Source organism: Pinus tabuliformis, chromosome X (assembly GCF_031772625.1).
Source record: "Pinus tabuliformis cultivar Carrire ecotype Pingquan chromosome X, CPIR1, whole genome shotgun sequence".
NCBI lineage: Eukaryota > Viridiplantae > Streptophyta > Pinopsida > Pinales > Pinaceae > Pinus > Pinus tabuliformis.
Genome location: NC_142308.1, coordinates 609,297,425 through 609,316,240, shown reverse-complemented (window position 1 = coordinate 609,316,240; position 18,816 = coordinate 609,297,425). Strand labels below are relative to the sequence as shown.

Here is an 18,816-nt window from a genome sequence, read left to right as displayed (position 1 = left end):
TTGACACTTGGCAGACACCAAATTATGCGATTCTCAAAGTTAAACTGACTCACCCCCTGAATGCTTATTAAATACTTTTTCCTTCCCCAAAAATATGGCCAAATCGGGCACCGGGACACCAAACAATTGTCACCACGTAACCAGGGTAAGCAACTTTTAAACCCTAGCAGAGAAAGCGGTAATTAAAGTTTCCCGTCAATTGCTTTTTCAAACTCACGGAAAAATGACCGAAAAAGTTCAGGTGCACCCCGTTTTCCACGGTCCACATCTATAAATATGTATACACGATCAAACGACTGATACGGTACTGCCTTTTATGCCTTGAGCTGTCTCTGTGCAGAGTTGAAAAGGAGCATCTTGGGACTCGGGAGTCGGGATTCGATCTGCGGTCACGCGGTCCTGCACACAGCCGCATTGCCTCTAGTCGGCCGACCTATGCCATAGCAAACCCTCTGTTCTGTAAAATTTCAAGTGTGTATTGTATGAACGGCTAATATTGCTGGGAGTTTTGCAGGCATGGAGAGTCTACCTGAGGAAAAGGAGAAGGCAACGAAGCAGAAGAAGAAGAAAGATGTGGGAAGTCGACTGAAGCTTCGGAGCATTGCTATCCAAAAATTTCTTATCGACCAAACCACCGGCTCTGAGAGAAGCATCCGAAAAGCGTGTGGTGACACTCCTGATACGAGTAAAGCACTGAGGATGTACGAAGATGCCGTATATTTGTATTTATTTTTCATAAATTTGTTTTTGACCTTTTTAGGGTTAAAGATTCAGGCAAATGGAAGTGCTGATGTAGTTCTTTTTGCAGGCTAGTGAAGGAATACAAAGTCAAACGATTTGGCAGTGGCGGGAGATCCGATCCTTTTGTTTATATGGTCAGAAATAGTTTATTAGCATTATTTTTTGGTTCCTAATCGCTTAATTTAAAATATACAATTTTTGACTGTGATTTTCTTGCTGGTGCAGGCTCTGATTCCGCCTTCCATTAGTGAGCTTGAACTTCTAAATGAGGCACACGCGATGTAATCAAATGATTCAATAGTGGAGTAGATGGAAATTCCTTCAGAATTCTGCGTGGCGTTTAAGTTTTGATGTTTCAGAATTACTGTGTAGAATTGTTGAACCTTTTAACGAATTTTTGTGAAGACACTGAATTAAACAGGGCATGGAACTATCAGAAAGCCCTATGCTCTGTTTTCAAGCCTTGATAAAGAAGCTTGTTTACCGTAGTTAGATGGCGTTCTGGTTTGACGAGCCATCGTTTTCTTTTTTATTTCGGTTTAAAAGAACCTCTTCATTTTCTGCTTTCTGGTTTGACAAGGTTTAAAAGAACCTTTGTATCTCTCAATTTCTGTAAGAGTTCTGAATCATTACATTTTTTTATACAATGGTTGTCGAAAGCACGGAGCCTGGATTCTTTTTCTTTCATTTTGCACATGTATTGTTTAATGTGTAGTATTTTTCAACCAGGAAATTATAAAAACAACAAAATATTGTTTATTTTATTTCTATATGATGCAATATTGTATTTTAATATATACATATATTCATTCCATCTTGACCAAAGAAATTGTGAAAGTGTTTTGGAAAATATAAAAAGCCCAAAAGTATTGATTAGTTTGTTTTCATGTAGTACAATATTGCATTTTATTTGAGACGCATCCATAATACATAATTGTTTTAGAGAAAGTTATAAAATAATAAAATAAATTATTTACAAATTACATAATAATAATAAAAGTTTCTTTAATAGAGACAAGTTTTATAAGTTTTAAAAATTTGATTTGATTAAAAAACATTTTAAAAATGTAATATTTTTTATATAATAGAAAATGTTTTATTAACATGTAATTTAGTATAGAAATATTTAAAAGTATTAAAATTGCAATGATTTTTTAAATAAAATTGATATTAGATTAATTATAATTATGATATTTTCCATAATTAAAATTAAATTAGTTTTATCGTATTTTATTTGTGTATGAATACAAAATTTTATTTGTGATTATAGTATTGAAAAATAATTAAAATTAAATAACTAATAAAATAAAATAATTAAAATTTTATTTTTGATTATAGCATTAGAAATTTGAAGCCTTTGATTTCTTCCGAAAGAAATTTGAGGAGCATCAGCCAACACTGTTCAGAGATTGTTGCAGGGCGGTTGTCCGCAATCCAAATAAAATCAGGAATAGAGGTGCCGACGGCATCGGACGCCAGCAATCTCCCTAAGGCTCACTCTATGCGGCAACAACTGCGGTTTTTTCGAGAGCTCGTCGACAAGAAATTCGTGTTCCAAATGTTACAGGGATCTCATGATGGAGACGGCACAAGCTTTCCCTGCAACGGCCGCCGTTGAACAGTCATTTGCCGTGGGTTCTTCGATGGAGTAGGAGGTGCCCGCGCGAACAGTCATTAACCGCGGGTTCTTCGATGGAGGTGCCCCGCGCCCCCCTTTTGCAAAGCAGGTGCTTTCGTTCAGCAAAGCCGTGCACAGATTTCTACGGCCGGACACGGAGCCGGAGCCTCAGTATCCTCAATCCAGCTGGCGGCTGCGTGGTCATCTTCTTCCCCTCTGCGACCTCCTGCCGAAACCCCTAACCGGTGTTTCTCATGCAGGAAACAAGTGGGCCTAACCGGATTTTAATGTCTTTGCCGAAATACTTTCTGTGGCACACATCTATATGCCGAGAAACACCGCTGATCTTTCGATCTCAAGGCCGCTGGTCGTGAAGCGATTGCCAGGGCCAACCCTGTCGTTAAGGCTTTCAAGACTGACAAACTTAGACGGGATTTACATCTTTTCAAATTATAAATGATAGAACGTTAAGAAAATCTTGAATTATGTTACAAAATGTTGTTTTCATTGTGAAAATGGTATTGGAGGACGCCATGACCATTTCCGGTCCAAACACAATTTACAACGAAGCATGCACAGGCAAACTCCCAATATTGTAGTGATATTCAACTACTTAATTCAGAGATTCAGCTACTTTCTTACAAAGCAGGGCATGAAGTTGGTCTTCCGTGTACAAATCTATTAGTAATTTTAACAATGACTGTCTGGATAATTAACGAATCCCTCACAGTAGAAATGCTTGCATGGAGGACCTCCAAAATAGGTTCTTGCAGTGTTGTCATCAGTCTTGCCACAGTATGATTCTGTTTAGCACATTGAATTCTTATTATCGCCACTCGGACAACAATGCGAACTTCTGAATTCAAGCCAGGGAATTTCCCCTGGCTATAACTTTTAGGATCAATGCTTGAAAGAACTGTTGTTTCTTTAGCTGCTAACTTCAATCAATTCATCAATAATTCCTTCTTTATGGTGTCATTTCAACCTTCTCGGACTCCAAATCCTGCTGCTTGGAGCAGAGATCTTTGATATAAGCAGCGGCATCTCCGAGCAGAGAAGCTTTGTCCATTTTCGACACATTAGGACCACGGGACGAAGCTAATAAAATTTCTGGTTCAATTTCTCAAGCCTTTACCGCTCAGCCTCAACATGATTCAGAGGCTCTTCGCGGCCATTTGCAGGCTTTCTCCCACTTTTCCGTGGCTTTCTCTCGACTATAGTAGATGTTGGATCTTTAATCGAGGCTCTACCTCAGACAGTTCTGATTCGATGCTAGAGCGCAGGCCTCTTACAGCAATTCCAGGTGGATTAGACCGTAAACCAATGGTATCCTCTCTTATTGCTGGCTTTATCACGTTCTTCTCACTGCCTTTAAAACCCAATGTGCAGGTTTGTGGTTCCGTACCGTTTACTATTTCTGTAATATAGATGGCGGGCGCTTCAAAGGCTTCAGTACTAAAGAACTCTGTTCAACAATGATTCGTCGTCTTTAACCACTAAAGAAATCGAACACAGATGCTTTTTGTTTGCCTGTCACAGATAATAACGCAGTGGAGGCCCACGAAATGTTCTCTGTAGTAGTGATGGAGGCCTGCAAAATCGGCACCTCTGTTATTGCCTACAACTCCCGTCACAGATAAGAAGGCAGTGGAGGCTCGCGAACTGTTCTCGACACCTGTGTTGCTGCCCACAAGCTCTGTCACAGATAAGAAGGCAAATGAGTGGCAGTGGAAGCCCGTGAACTATTCTCCACCCTGATGGGCCATGGGGATCCCGTCACAGATATGAAGGCAGTGGAAGCTCGCGAACTGTTCTCGACACCTGTGTTGCTGCCCACAAGCTCTGTCACAGATAAGAAGGCAAATGACTGGCAGTGAAAGCCCGTGAACTATTCTCCACCCTGATGGGCCATGGGGAAAAGACCGATGGATCAATCAAAATTTGGACAGATCTCACGCAATGGGCAAAATGGGCCAAAAGGGAAGAGGAATTTGGCTAGAATGAAATTCAGATTTTAAACAATATGCAAAAGGGGAGACCAATAGAAATTCAAAATGAAAAGACATTGAATTGAATTGTTTCTAGATTCTCCAGTGGCAGTTGATTTTGTCTCTGGAATTAACATCCACAAAAATTAGATTTTGGTGAAGGGGATTTTTAACATTTTGTTTTTATGTACATATGCTGCAAGCATAGATGACAATAATGTTAGCAATATAGCGCATAACAGTGTTGCTTATAAATGGTATATGTTATATTTGAATTTTGTTTTTAGGTGGGTGTTGCACTCAGAGATACCAATATAATAGCTGAAAATTAATGGGAATTAATTTATTGATTTTTAATATTCATGTACAGTAAGCATAGATAATACAAATAATGTGATGCATAACAATGTTGTTTATAAATAGTATAGTCTAAAAAACTTACAAATTAGTTTAGAAATGAGTTTTTTACAAATTAGTTTAGAAATTATAGAAAATTTAGTAGAATATTTTGAAAATTTGGATTATAGTTGTCAAATTTTAGGATTTCAGGTGTTTCAGAAGTTCTTGATGGGGTTGAACCCATTTCCACCATAAAAAAAATGATTCAAGCACTCCAACATTCTGATTTTTTTTTTACCAGATTGAGGCAAGAATATTGTCGTCCAAGTGAATTTGTGACTTCAGTAGACAATGTGATATTTGAATTTCATGTTTATATATATATTTTTGTTATCATAGATAACAATACCATGGGCACTGATATTTTCCCTTTCATTAGGAAGTAAAAGACCTAAGCGAATCTCACCTGGGAGCGAACGTAGAACGAACAACTAGGGTTTCTGTTTGCTGCAGGGGTTTTCTTCCATGGAAGGAAGCAGAGGAGGGAGCTCCACTCCCTCTTATAACGAGGTCGTAGCCAATAAGGGCAAGAAGCCCCCAGAAAAAGTCAGAGGAACGGTAGAGGAAGGAAGAAGAAATTTGGAAGAGGAAACAGATGGCGCCAAAATGAAGGAGAATATCAGCACAAAAGACAAGGAGGAAGAGGATAAAAAACAAGGAACAAAAGAGAAAAAACAAAAGGGACCTTGTAAACCCAAAGCTGAAATCATACCCAGAGTAGTTTTAAATGATCTTGCACTGCAGGTGCACAGGGATCACATGCGGACCTATGCAATCATCTGCAAATTCATGGGATTATGGCCCACTGAAAAGGCTTTACAAACATGGATCAAATACCACTGGAAACCTAAAGCGAGCATTGATTTACATCTTGGGTCAAAGGGTTTCTTCACGGAGGTGTTCACAACATTGAGGATAAAGACTTAGTGTTTGAAGGAGGGCCCTACTTTTACACAGCAGCAGGGCTCTATATGAGGCCTTGGATGATGAATTTTGTCCCGGAGCGTGAGACTTTTACCTCGGTCCCAGTCTGGGTAAGACTCTATTCTCTTCCTCTTGATTATTGGCAACCTAAATCGTTAGCTGCAATAGGCAATAAGTTAGGCTGGTTTGTCAAAGCTTCTGAAGCTACCAGAAGGGAAAAATACACTTCCTTTGCAAGAATATGTGTGGAGATGGATCTATCTGGAGCTCTCCCAGATGAGGTAATATTGGAAGTCTTTGATGAAGAATAGGTGCAAACAGTGGATTACGAGCATATCCCATTCAGATGTCGTAAATGCCATGAACATAGGCACCTACTCAGAGATTGCCCTCTTAGTAAAGCAGAGAATAAAAGTAAAACTAATACACTGAAAGGCCCTGAGAGCTTTCACAAAGTGGTACATAGGGGAAAAGGCAGCAAAAAAGGGCAAAAGCAACACCAAAATGAGGGAAAACAAATTAGTCAGAACCAGTTCCAAGTTCTAGAAGAGGATGAGGAAAGAATAGCAAAAGATCAAGCAATGGAAGAAAATATGGAGGAGAAGGAGAAAGAAGAAACTCGTGGACAAACTCAGGAAAACGAAAAACAGAAAAGGATCATGATGAGTGATACAGAACCGGAGATGGACCATGAAATGACCCAGAGTGAGATGGAACTGGAGGATGGTGAGCTACAGGAGATTCTTGAAAGAGAACACCTAGATCTGGAAGGGTTCTTGATTCAGGGAACAACTGGTGGGGTTGATTCGTTACCTCAAGAAGAGCTCAATAGAATACAGCAGTTGTATTTATGGAAAACTTAGGCGAAGGGTTCAGAGGAGGAAAAAACACTGACAGGCAGACTAACGAAGGGGTGAAAACGATAAAAACTACTCCGGGATTAGCACCTAGAAACCTAGGAAAGAAAAGAGGCAGAAAAAATCAAAATGAGCTATTGATGGAATGTGGGAAGCTGATGATAGATTCAGGTAAGATGAAAGATCTTGCCAGCTACTCCTTTACAAATCTTTAATTATGAAGTTAATATCCTAGAATATTAGAGGTCTAGGCAGTAAAAGAAAACAGAGAGTGCTTAGCAATGTAATGAAACATGCAGCTCTGGATATAATTTTCATCCAAGAAAAGAAATGTTTCATTCAAAATTTAAGACAAATACATGGAAAATGGCTTAGTAAGTTCGAGTTTCTAGAAGTTAAAGCAGAGAATACAGCTGGGGGCATTCTCACTCTTTGGAATCCCCAAAGAATTGACATAATAGATGCTGAAGCATCTAGGAATTATTTATCAGTGATAATTCAGCCTGTATGAGATAGGGGTACCTATCTAGTCACAAACGTTTATGGCCTGCAAAGGTTAGATGATAAACTCAGGTTCATAGATTCCCTAGCGGATCTCAGGGATAGACATGCAGGAATACCTGGATCATGGGAGGGGACTTCAATATGATAAAATCACTTTCGGAAAAAAGAAAAAAAAGAAAAAAAAAAGGGGGAACCAGAGCTCTAGGTAAAAAATCTTTAGAATTTCAAATCTTTACAGATAATATGAAACTAGTTGACATTGAAACAAACAATGGCCTCTTTACATGGAATAATAAAAGAGGAGGAGAGTCTCATGTAGCCTCCAAGTTGGATAGATTCATTATCTCTGAGGACCTTATGCTCATAGATAAGGAAATAATAGCAAAAGTTCTTCCCTTTGGAGGCTCAGATCATTGGCCTGTTCAAATGGAGATCCAGGGCATAGGTACCCCCCGGAATAGACCTTTCAGATTTGAGAATATATGGCTTTCACACCCAAAATTCATCAACAATATTGAAAAATGGTGGGCAGAAGATTTGCAGATTCAGGGAACTAGAATGTTCCTTCTACATAAAAGACTAAAGCACATAAAGCTGAGGCTCAAGGATTGGAACAAAAAGGAGTTTGGCAATATTTTTGTTGGAAAGAAATCTGTGGAAAATAAAATGCAGGAACTCAACCAAGCCATGATCAAGGAAGGGTTTGATAAAGAAAAGAATGAGCAAGTTGAGAAACATCATCAAGAATGGGAAAACTTGTGTAAACAAGAGGAAATTTTTTGGAGACAAAAATCTAGAGTCCAATGGCTTAAAGAAGGAGAGCGTAATACTAGATTTTTTCACAGATCCACCATGGCGAACAGAGCTCACAATAGAATCTCTTCGATCAAAGACGAGAATGGGTAGCTTCAACAATCCCATGAGGATATAGAAGCGGTGTTAGTGCAGCACTTTCGAGGCATAGCTCAGGAAAACAATCCAGAAAGAGAACATTTCATCAGGGACTTAACTAGACATATACCTAAGCTGGTGTCTAGAGAGGATAATTACAATCTTAACAGACCAGTGACTGAAGAGGAGGTCAGTGAGGTCATCAAAGATATGCAGAATGGAAAAGCACCAGGCCCAGATGGATTCAATGTGGATTTCTTTAAAGCTTGCTGGAATATTGTTAAAGAGGATATTTTGAATGTGGTGGAGGATTCCAGGGTGAACAAAACTATTTTGAAAGTGCTCAATACCTCCTTCATCTCCCTGATCCCAAAACAGGACAATGCCCAGACACCAGAAAGGTATAGACCCATAGCTCTGTGCAACGTGGTATATAAGATAATATCCAAGGTAGTTTCCAACAGACTCAAACCTCTGCTTCCTACTCTGGTTTCGGGGGAACAATCCGGGTATGTAGAAGGCAGACAAATACTGGATAACATCATTCAAGCTCATGAGGTGGTTCACTCGCTAACTAGCAAGAGGAAAGCTGGAATGATCTTGCAACTAGACATAGCCAAAGCTTATGACAAAGTGAACTGGACCTATATCAGGAAAGTGCTAATGGCGTTTGGTTTTGATCATAATTGGGTTAGATGGGTTATGGCCCTGGTAACTTCTTCAAGCTTTTCAATACTGGTCAATGGCTCTCCCTCTGAGATTTTTCTTCCTTCAAGAGGTCTCAGGCAGGGAGACCCGCTCTCTCCCTTTCTCTTCATCCTCATGATGGAAGGACTTGGTCGGTCCATCAAGCATGCTAGAGTAACAAGCAAAATTCAGGGCCTTCAACTATCGGAGAATGGACAGGCGCTAACTCATCAACAATTTGTAGATGATACCATGTTACAGGGAATCCCCACAGTCAAAGAGGCTCTAGCGTATAAACAAATTCTGAATGACTTTGCCATGGCTACAGGTATGGAAGTTAATCTTTCTAAATCTAAAATATTTTTCTTTAATACCAACATTGCTATTCAGAGAAATATCTCTAGAATTCTAGGCTTTCAAAGGGATTCCCTCCCTTCAAAGTATCTAGGAGTTCCCCTAACTGTGAAGCCTTTGCACAAGAGCATTTGGGAACCATTGATCAATAAAATGCAGGACAAAGTCAAAAAATGGACCATCAGATCTTTAAATCTAGCTGGCAGACTGGTGTTGACAAAGGCGGTGCTTCAATCAATCCCAATATTCATGCTATCAACACTCCCCGCTCCAAAAGGAGTCTTGCAGCAATTCATAAACATCCAGAGAGACTTTCTCTAGGGAAAGGAGGAGACAAGGAAGAAATGGGCCTTGGTCTCATGGCAAAAGATTTGTAAACCTAAGAACCATGGAGGCCTAGGCTTGGATGATCAGGAGATTATTAGCAATGCTTTAGGGGCCAAGCTCTGGTGGTGTTGGGTTAAAGATCCAATGGCTCAATGGGCAAGCATATGGAAAGAAAAATATGCCAGCTCTTGGCATTCTACTGATCTCATAAGGATGTCTAGAAATATAAAGGGTTCATCCATCTGGAACAAGGCCTCGGAGAACAGAGGTTTAGTTCAAAAAAACAGTTTTTGGGAAATCATAGAGGGAGATCTAGCACTTTTCTGGGAGGATAAATGGCAACAAGAACCAATATTGTTAAAAGAAGACTTTTTGGGCCTTAAGCATGAAACAGATACCCAAGGCTTGACAAGGGTAAAAGATTTTTGGGATTATACTCTCAATACAGGAAAATGGAGGACATGGAAAAATATAGATTGCAGGAATGATAGACCGCTGAAAACAAAAGCAGAGGCTCTTATGAGAATATTGGAACAAAGGATGATTTTGGTATCGAAGGGGCAGGATCAACTAAGATGGGGTAACAACAAAGAAGGAACCTTTAATATTAAGGAAGCAAAAGGCATTCTCCTTGAACTGGATTCCCAGGCTCCGAATAGGATCTGGCAGAACCTATGGAAACACCAAGGTTGGATGAAGATCAAACTCTTCATGTGGCTGGTTCATCACAAGAAAATCTTGACTTGGGACAATATTAGGAAAAGGGGTATGCTTGGGCCCTCCAGATGCCAGCTCTGTGAATCCCAAGAGGAAACAATGGAACATCTTCTCAATAGTTGTATGTTCACTTCCAGGTTATGGGATTCATTGGCCATCATTTTTCAATAGACCGACAGGGACAAAGATAGTATCACTAACACCCTGAGCAGATGGAGAAGAAATTTTTCGGATAATGAAATTCTTAACTCTGCTTGGGCTCTCATGCCAAGCTTCATTATTTGGAATGTCTGGAAAGAAAGGAACAAAAGAATCTTCAAAAATGAAAAGAACCACGCTCTTCACCTGTTTGAACAGCTTAAAACAACTTAAGGAGACGGTCGGCATTACAGTAAATAATTTCCCCAAAAATCCTCCTACAGAGGCTGAATTGAGAACTCTCAGGCAGTTAGATCTGCAGGGGATCATTCCACAAGGCCTGGACAGAAAAACAATCAAAAAGGAAACTGAGAAGGAGTTCTGGCATCCTCCCCCGAAAGGTTTTGTCAAATATAACATAGATGGAGCTTCAAAAGGCAAACTGGGAACTGCGGGCTTTGGCGGGGTTCTTCGGGATGCAGTTGGATATCCTCTTCCTCTTCCATTGTCATTTAGGAAGAGCCACCAACAACTTGGCAGAGCTAATGGCTCTGGAGCAATGCCTAGATTTTCTGAAGCAGGAGAACTGCCGAAATGTGATTATAGAAGCTGACTCTGAGTTAGTTATCAACTCAGTCAAAAGAATTAGTTATGGAACAGGGCCGGAGAAAGTCTCAAAACACTGGAAGTTAATCCGGGTATTCCAAAGAATTCAGGGTCACCTTCAGGGTCTAACCTCAGTAAGGTTCAACCATGTGCGTAGAAAGGCTAACAAGTTGGCGGACATTTTGGCCAACCAAGGTGTAAACTGTAAGGACCGCAAAGTTTCGACAGGATGGCGAGTAATGCCTCAGGGCAACCTTAAAGTTCTTTGTCATAACCAAGCGGGTAAAGAAGTGTATCGGAATAAAGCTAAGAAGGTAGGTCTCAATGATCAAATCTCTGATTGATTCACTAATTCTTGACAAACAGGTCTCAGGTGGGAGGCCGGTCATTATTGGTTGTAGCAGCATGGGTAATTTCAACTTCAGAAATCACTGGGGTAGGTTGGATGGTTTTTTCAGTTTAGCGGGTGGTACCCAAAAGGGAAAGATCAGCACAAACTTTGGTTTCGGGGTCAGTAGTAATGACAAGAAGGAGAACTACAGGGTTCTTGATTTTTCCGGCAACCATTTTACCGCAAAATCGCTCCCTGAGAGGTTTTTGGTTGATCGCACCACTTTCAAGCAGAAAGCGGTTTTGGTGATTTGGAAGCGATTCCATACGACTTCCGACATGTGGCCGAGGGCTGGTTCTGTAAACCGCCCTCATCGCACACTAAAGTTTGGCGTAATTGGACCGTGCGATATTAATCTAGCCCGTTGGATTTTGATGAGCAGATCAACGATCAGAAATGATCGTGCAGCTTTGATGGGACCGGGACGTTATGCAGTGAGCGACTTCTCGAGGCGATATCCTCCCCAGCCGTCGATTTGAGCAGTTAGATTGGAGGGGCACGATTTGAGAGGCAAGTCCGATGAATGCGGGTAAGGGTATTGGAGGGAATTTTGTTTTCTAAAGGGTTAAGTAATTACTTTTGTGGGGTTGGGGGAACATGCCTTAGGCAGCAAGTTCGCTTTTTTTCCGGGTCCACAGTACCTGATAAATGGTTGTACACTATGTAAAATATTTTTATCTTATTGAAATAGAAGGACCGTCTCTTGCTTTAGCAAAAAAAAAACAATACCATGGGCACTCCAACATAGGGCATATTGTTGCTATGAATGATATATGAATTTTATTTTTATGTATTTGTTTTGTCATAGATAATAATATTATTAGCAATATATTAGGGGAGTTATATAAGTCAACTTAGATTTATCTAGATCTACCAAACACCTAGAGGGATCAAATTTATTGAGATGCAAACAGATTTGATAACTATCGATGCTTAGTAGACCAGGTGTTAAAATGGATTTAGGTTGGTTATTAAATTGTTATTAAATTAATTTTGTATTAATCATAATTAACATTATTATATGTGAAAAAAATGTGATATTAACATACATTTAAAATTTAATTCAAAGAAAATTGTGTTGGTAGTGTACAAAGGATTTAGAATGACATTAAATATAATATTATGAGACAAGAAAGAAAATTATATGAGGGATATGATAAAAAGTTAGACAAGTATAATTAAATAATATAAGATGTTAAATGTTAGTTAAAGATCGATTTAATGGAAAATTGTTTCAATAAAAGAATGATTCAAAGGTTTTTGGAAAAGGGGCCTATGGAAGTGTCAATTTTGTCGGAAAACTAAAAAAATGGCAACCTTTTTTTTTTTTTAATATGATAGTAGGAGTGCTTGAATTGTGTTTTTGACGGTGGAAATAGATTCAGCAACATCAAAAACCCTGAGACATTCAAAATCTTGAAGCTTGATAGCCCGATATTTTAACAAAATCATGCTTGAATTTCCATTATTTTCTAGGCAAAAACTATGCCTAGTTAGACTATGGTTTTGCCAAAATACCTAAAAATAATATAATAATGCTTTATAAGTATTGATATTGTATGTGATTTAATAAAATTGCAATTTAAAGTGTTCAAAATTATAGAGAATCGAACATTGGTCAATTCCTAAAACACCTTAGGTTGAAAGAGTGTCACCTTTATGATACCTTTAGACTCGAAGGTGAAAAATAGTTTCTCATGGATTGCTCAGTTAGTTTCTATTTTTCACAATACCAACCTTTTAGGAATATCATGGTGATCTAAGAATGCCTCTCTCCCTTCTTTTAAATTATAGAAATAAAATTTTAAATAATTTCAATTAATCTTTTACTTTTTTAATGTCCAGTGGACCATATTGGTTTTAGTGGACGTTAATTATCATCATATAAGTATATAACTAAGTTAAAATAAAACTAATAAAAATACATTTGGTTTGAAAAAATAATAATTGAACTTAAATTAAGTATTATTAAGTTATTTTTTAGTAATTAAAATTAGATTAATAATTATTTTTAGATATATTATTATATTTTATCTTTTAAAAGTAATGTGTATTATTTTTTTTTAATAACATTAAATAATAAAAAAATTATACCTTTTTTTCAATATAGGTTTATATGGTTGTTGTTGCTTTTATATGAATAAGTAGTGATTTTATTAAATTTGAAAGTAGTGATTTTATTAAATTTGAGTCTGGTTACAACAAATACCTGAGGAATTCAATACATTGTATTTTTTCTATGAAATATTGAGTCCTTCTGTAACATGTTTGGGAGACAGCTACAAGTGAGTCCTTCTATATGTTTACAAGAGAATGCATAAGAAAATGCAAAAGGTTTATATGGTTGTTTTTATATATAATTATTTGGACTAACTTTTCTTATCTTTCTTATTTAGTATATTTTAATTTATATTTCGAGTTTTTTTAATAAATTATTTAATATGAAATTAAATTTTGACTAATAATAATAAATGATAGTTAGCATCTTCACACACACACAAACATATAAGCATAAACATTTTTATATTTCTTATAGTATATGTGATAGTTTCATTAGTACAAATGGACTTGATCACTTGAGATGTGGTACAACAAAAGAAAATTTAATGGTCCAAATTTGATGCGACATATAGAAAATTTTAAGTTATTTGAAGAGAATGTGTCTTTACCTTTTAAATATATTGTCTAGCCACTAAACATATTAAATGTTTATTTACCATTCAAGTATAAACACGCATAAATAAGATGAAAATAATAGATAATCAACAAAGATATGTGATAGGCATACTTGGATGATGCCTCACATGAAGAGGAATTTTTGTATTTATCTATAAATCATTATATTTATTTCAAATATGGGATAAATTTGGGAGATTAATAATTACCATAAATTTGATGACTTTCAGATGTAAATATGATAGCTCTCACATATAAAAAGGAGAGGGACAAGATAGTGGAAGTTAGTGGATGGACCATCAATAAATAGATAAGGATTGGGATGAGGAACTTGGATTATATCCATACTTTAAGATGGATGCAGAGTTGAATATATTCACTCATCAGCTTATATCCATCTAACTCTAGATTTATCATAAGTGGAGTGGGATCAAATCCCTTGAGGTGTAAATCTTTCCTCAAGTTATACACTCCATAAAGAAGTTAAGAAGTAGTGAGTGTTAAGGATATACAACATTTGCATTTTGTGAAAAAATTATCTATTTTAATGTAAGAAACTACTGTGTGTATTTTTTATGTGACTACCAAATTACAATCAAAATTTTACATTAATAGTTTAAGTGTGAAAATAGAAGCCCATAAACTACCGTGTGTATTTTTTATGTGACTACCAAATTACAATAAAAAATTTATATTAATAGTTTAAGTGCGAAAATAGAAGCCCATAAACTATGGTGTGTATTTTTTATGTGACTACCAAATTACAATCAAAATTTTACATTAATAGTTTAAATGCGAAAATAGAAGCCCATAAACAAAATAGATATTCCGAACATTTCAATGTATATTTTTTCCTTTGCAAATAAATAAAATAGTTTCAAGGCATATTTAATTATTAGAATTTGAATATTTTGTAGATATTGAATTAAATATTAAATGATGAGGGTTATCACATTCTTTGTAAATTTTAACAACGTTAATGTATATTAGTTAATTTTGTTATAAATTATTAATGTGTATTATGTATATTATTATGTAAATATATACATCATAGTTTAAATGTCCTTTATTTATTTATTTTTATTTTAAAAGGACACGTGTGTTGAGAACATATGTAATCACATTTAGTAGAATATAGTTTCATGTTGATTTCACTCCTTCACAATAGGTGGATGACCAACCAATAGATAGAACAAGTGAATTAGGGGAATTGAGATGAAATATAGACTTATGATGGAGATTGACAGACATAGAGAAAGGGTTGGCTAGGTAAGCAGGATTGTTGCTAGCCCCTTTGACTAAAATAGAAACAAAAACACTAAAGGGGTAATGAAAGACTGGATAACTCAAAGAATTAGATAGAGGGAAATCCTCATAGACTTCCTTTGCACAACACAACAAAAACAATCCCATTTCCAATTTCGTAGAAGCCTCGAGAAGATTTCATTGTGTCGACAACATCAGGTAGATAATAATCATGTAGATTGAGTGTGTGAGGTTAATGACTTTGTATGGCTAGGAAAACTAGTGGCTGGCACTGTCACTCTACTGCCAACTATTGCTTGTGGTAGTGGCCTTAAATCCATGCCAATCTTCCCCTTGCGATCCTTTAAACCATATGCACCTCCCACTACAGTTCTTTGGTACCACCTTAATCAGGGGATATTTGATGGTTTCAATTATACATATGGACTTGATCATTTGGGAGGTGTTACAATATAAAAAATTTACTGGTCTAACTTTTGATGCAGAGTATGTCGACAAGTAGAAACCTCAAGTAATTTGAAGAAAATGAAACTCTACCTTTTAAATATGGTGTCTAGTCACTAAACATATTAAATGGTTATCCATAGCTTTATTATAAACAAGGATAAATATGATGAAAGAAGAGATCATCAAGAAGGATATTTAGTGGGCATACTTTGATGATGCCTCAGACGAAATCCCTCATAAGAGAGGATCAAAGGGAATTTGTGTTTATCATCTACAAATCATTGCATTTCTTTGAAATATGGGATAAGTTAGGAAATTTAATAATTACGATAAATTTGATGGATTTTACATGTAAATTTGATGGCTCTCACCTATAAAGGGAGAGAAACAAGATAGTCGATGAACTATCAATAAATAGATCAAGGTTGGAGTGAGGAAACTGGATTATATCCATACTCTAACGTAAATGCACAATTGATTATATGTTGGAAACATGGTGTTGGCATTGATGTCAATAGTTGAGTCAACTATGTGTTGGTATTGATGTCAACAATTGAGTCAGCTATGTGTTGGCATCGATGTCAACAGTTGTAGGTGTTCTTGTGCATGGTATTGATGTCTGATGCAATACATAGTTGTGTTTTGGTGTTGTAGGTGGTTGGAATGATGTCTTCATTAGTGATGATGTAGGTGTTGATGGTCTGAGCAGATGTAGGTGGAGACATTTTAAGTTTTCCCAAATCAAGAACCAGATGTTGATTAGCCACTGACAACCCACTTCTGTAACCCAAATTTCTAATGATAAATCCCCTTATGTAACCAATATTACTTGTTGGTAACTTACATCTATGATCCTATGTGCATATAATAAAAATCCACTGGCCTTCCCATGGAATTTTCCCAGGGTATTTGGTGTGAATGCTAGAAAATTGAGGTGGTCTTACTTGATCTAGTTGCCAAGACAAAGTGTAATGGAATTAATGCATTGAGTATTAATGCAATGGATCAAATATATTATGGGATGTGTAATAATCATTATTTTTGAAGTGTTAGTCAACATAACATGGTAGTATAAATGTGTTATAGAATACTTAGTTATCAGAGTTGATTGTCTTATATTTCCATGCAATATGAATTGTTGTGTTGTCATCAACATTATATATGCTAAGTGTAGTGGTTACTTGTAGATAGTTTTTTTCATGAGTATATGCTATTGTGCTATTGTTGGTGCTAGTTGTTGTATGGTTGAGTGAGGTTGCCAGTTTGACCATTTATAATTGAATGAATGTTATGATGAGAGTGATTTTATGTATTCTATGTTGATTCTAGGGTTTGACAACGTGATTTCTTGTTGAGTGAGAGTGATTTGATATGTTGTTAATATGAGTGTGTTGATTGAGTAGTAGGGTATTTATTCTTTTGTATTATTATTGAGTAGAGAGATACTTTATGGATATGGTGTGAAAATGTATGAAATGGAGGTCCATACTATGATTTGAAGGTTGGTGCCTTCAAGAAAAGTAGTGGATTTCTTATCAGGGAATAGTGGCTTCCTTCAGGTGGGTTCCTAAGAAACTATTTTGGGGTCAACACCATCGAGCAGATCAATGCTTACAAATCCATTTGGGATTATGTGCTTTCAAGTAGGTGGGTGCTTACAGCATATTGGGAGTTAATGCCTCTAGTGGATGGGTGTCTACATATATTTATGGAAGTGGATGCTTCCATCAGGTCATGGCCTAGATCGAATGGGTGCTCGCATATCTGGCAAGTTGATCCTTGCATACGGGTTAGTGTGTGTTGAAAATGGCAACAAGAAATGTTAAAAATAGAAGTGCTAAAAATAGCACTGCTATAAATAGTAGTTCGGGTACCAGTGTTGGACATAGCAACAAGGAATGAAAAATGGAAGTGCTAAAAATAGCATTGTTATAAATAGAATTTCGGGATGGATTCCAATTTTAGTTAGTCCCTAAACTAAAATTGAGAAGTAAAATTCGAATTTAATCTCAGCAGCTGTTTGAAAAATAATTAATTAATTCATCTTGAGTTAATTAGTTGTAGAAAATCAAACATGAAGTCTATGTGAAGACATGCAACAGTTTCTCCATTGATTGAGGAATTTATCCCTCACTTAAAGAGATAAGGATGAGTTGTAATTAGTTAGCTCAGTTAACTGAGTTAATTCCAGTTAGATTAGTTCTAACAATTTGTAGAATTAATTGTGAGTTCAATCAGTTAATGCTTGCATGCATGTAACTGCTGCACTTCAGATAACTGAATATTCTCTCATAAATAACTCATTCATGTTAGTTCAGACAGAGACCCAGTTGAGATCAGAGGAAGGGATAGTGTACTATCAGTTGGAGGAATTTCCTATATAGGAAACTCATCCATGCAGAAGGAACTATCTCCTTCAGGATTGCGTAGTTAGATCAGAGATTAGTGAGCGTGTGAAGAGGCCAATTCACACAGGTGGCAGCACTGGACTTCAAGGAAAACTGCACAAGGGAATAGGAGGCTTCGAGGGCAGAGGAGAAGGCTTGTGAGAAGCCTTTGACTGTCTATGAGCAACAGTTGGATTACAGAGAGAGCAGGACAACTTGAGACCTGATTCTTTTTGTAATCTGAACATATTTTCCACTTGTATGATAATACAGAGATTGGGGCTTTAGGCTGAGGCTTTCCCCGGGTTATTCTTCTGTGTTCATGTGTGATTAACTTCTCTTTCTCAGTTATATGCGTTCTATTTGATCTTGCTCAATTCGATTAAGCTTCCGCAAAGTTTGTTATAGAAGTAGATCTTGTATTTTTCTTTAGTATATTGCATAATATGTTGATCTACAGTGAGAAATTTCTACATGGTATCGGAGCAAAGGTGATCAAAGGAGAGTACACAAGAAGGGAGAAGTTCGAAGTTTGAAGTTCCTAAATATAGAAATCGAGTTCTTATCACATCTAAATTTCACCAATGGCGTTCATCGGTTTAAGACTCTGTTATCGGGAAATCTAGTGTCTATTCAGAGCTGCTAGTCCCACTAAGACGGGTAGCTATCTTAGAAACAAACAGATTAAAGTCACTTGTTTTTCCTTTACGAGAGAGAGATGAGAAAGAAGCAGAGAGTACCAACCTCAGTCTTCTGCTTGGCTCCTTGCTTGTTTCCTTTCCCCTTTGATAGAATCTCGCCACTGCTTCCTTACTTGTCCCGCTTCAAAGAGCACCTGTAGATTCACAACAGCACAATACCATCAAAACATAGAAATCTTTCACTGTAAACAATATAG

At 37.0% G+C, this 18,816-nt stretch overlaps 1 protein-coding gene and 1 pseudogene across 1 annotated transcript; one reads left to right on the top strand and one right to left on the bottom strand.

Moving 5' to 3' along the window:
• The first annotated feature begins 292 nt into the window (after positions 1 to 292).
• Positions 293 to 1,403, top strand: LOC149141515 (uncharacterized). Its single transcript, XM_089449311.1, has 3 exons — positions 293 to 701; positions 809 to 875; positions 967 to 1,403. Exons 1-3 carry the CDS (start codon positions 517 to 519, stop codon positions 1,024 to 1,026), a joined length of 312 nt encoding a protein of 103 aa, XP_089305437.1. The 5' UTR covers positions 293 to 516; the 3' UTR covers positions 1,027 to 1,403.
• A 720-nt stretch (positions 1,404 to 2,123) lies between these two features.
• LOC149141514 (transcription factor MYC2-like) lies at positions 2,124 to 10,394 on the bottom strand (annotated as a pseudogene).
• Between the last annotated feature and the right edge of the window lie 8,422 nt (positions 10,395 to 18,816).

What these genes read in the sequence shown, in the direction of transcription:
- LOC149141515 (XM_089449311.1), top strand. Translation starts at nt 517, where the DNA reads ATGGAGAGTCTACCTGAGGAAAAGGAGAAGGCAACGAAGCAGAAGAAG. An exon ending in ACGAGTAAAGCACTGAGGAT is followed by an intron (nt 702 to 808) that starts GTACGAAGATGC and finishes TTCTTTTTGCAG; the next exon opens with GCTAGTGAAGGAATACAAAG. An exon ending in CCGATCCTTTTGTTTATATG is followed by an intron (nt 876 to 966) that starts GTCAGAAATAGT and finishes TTGCTGGTGCAG; the next exon opens with GCTCTGATTCCGCCTTCCAT.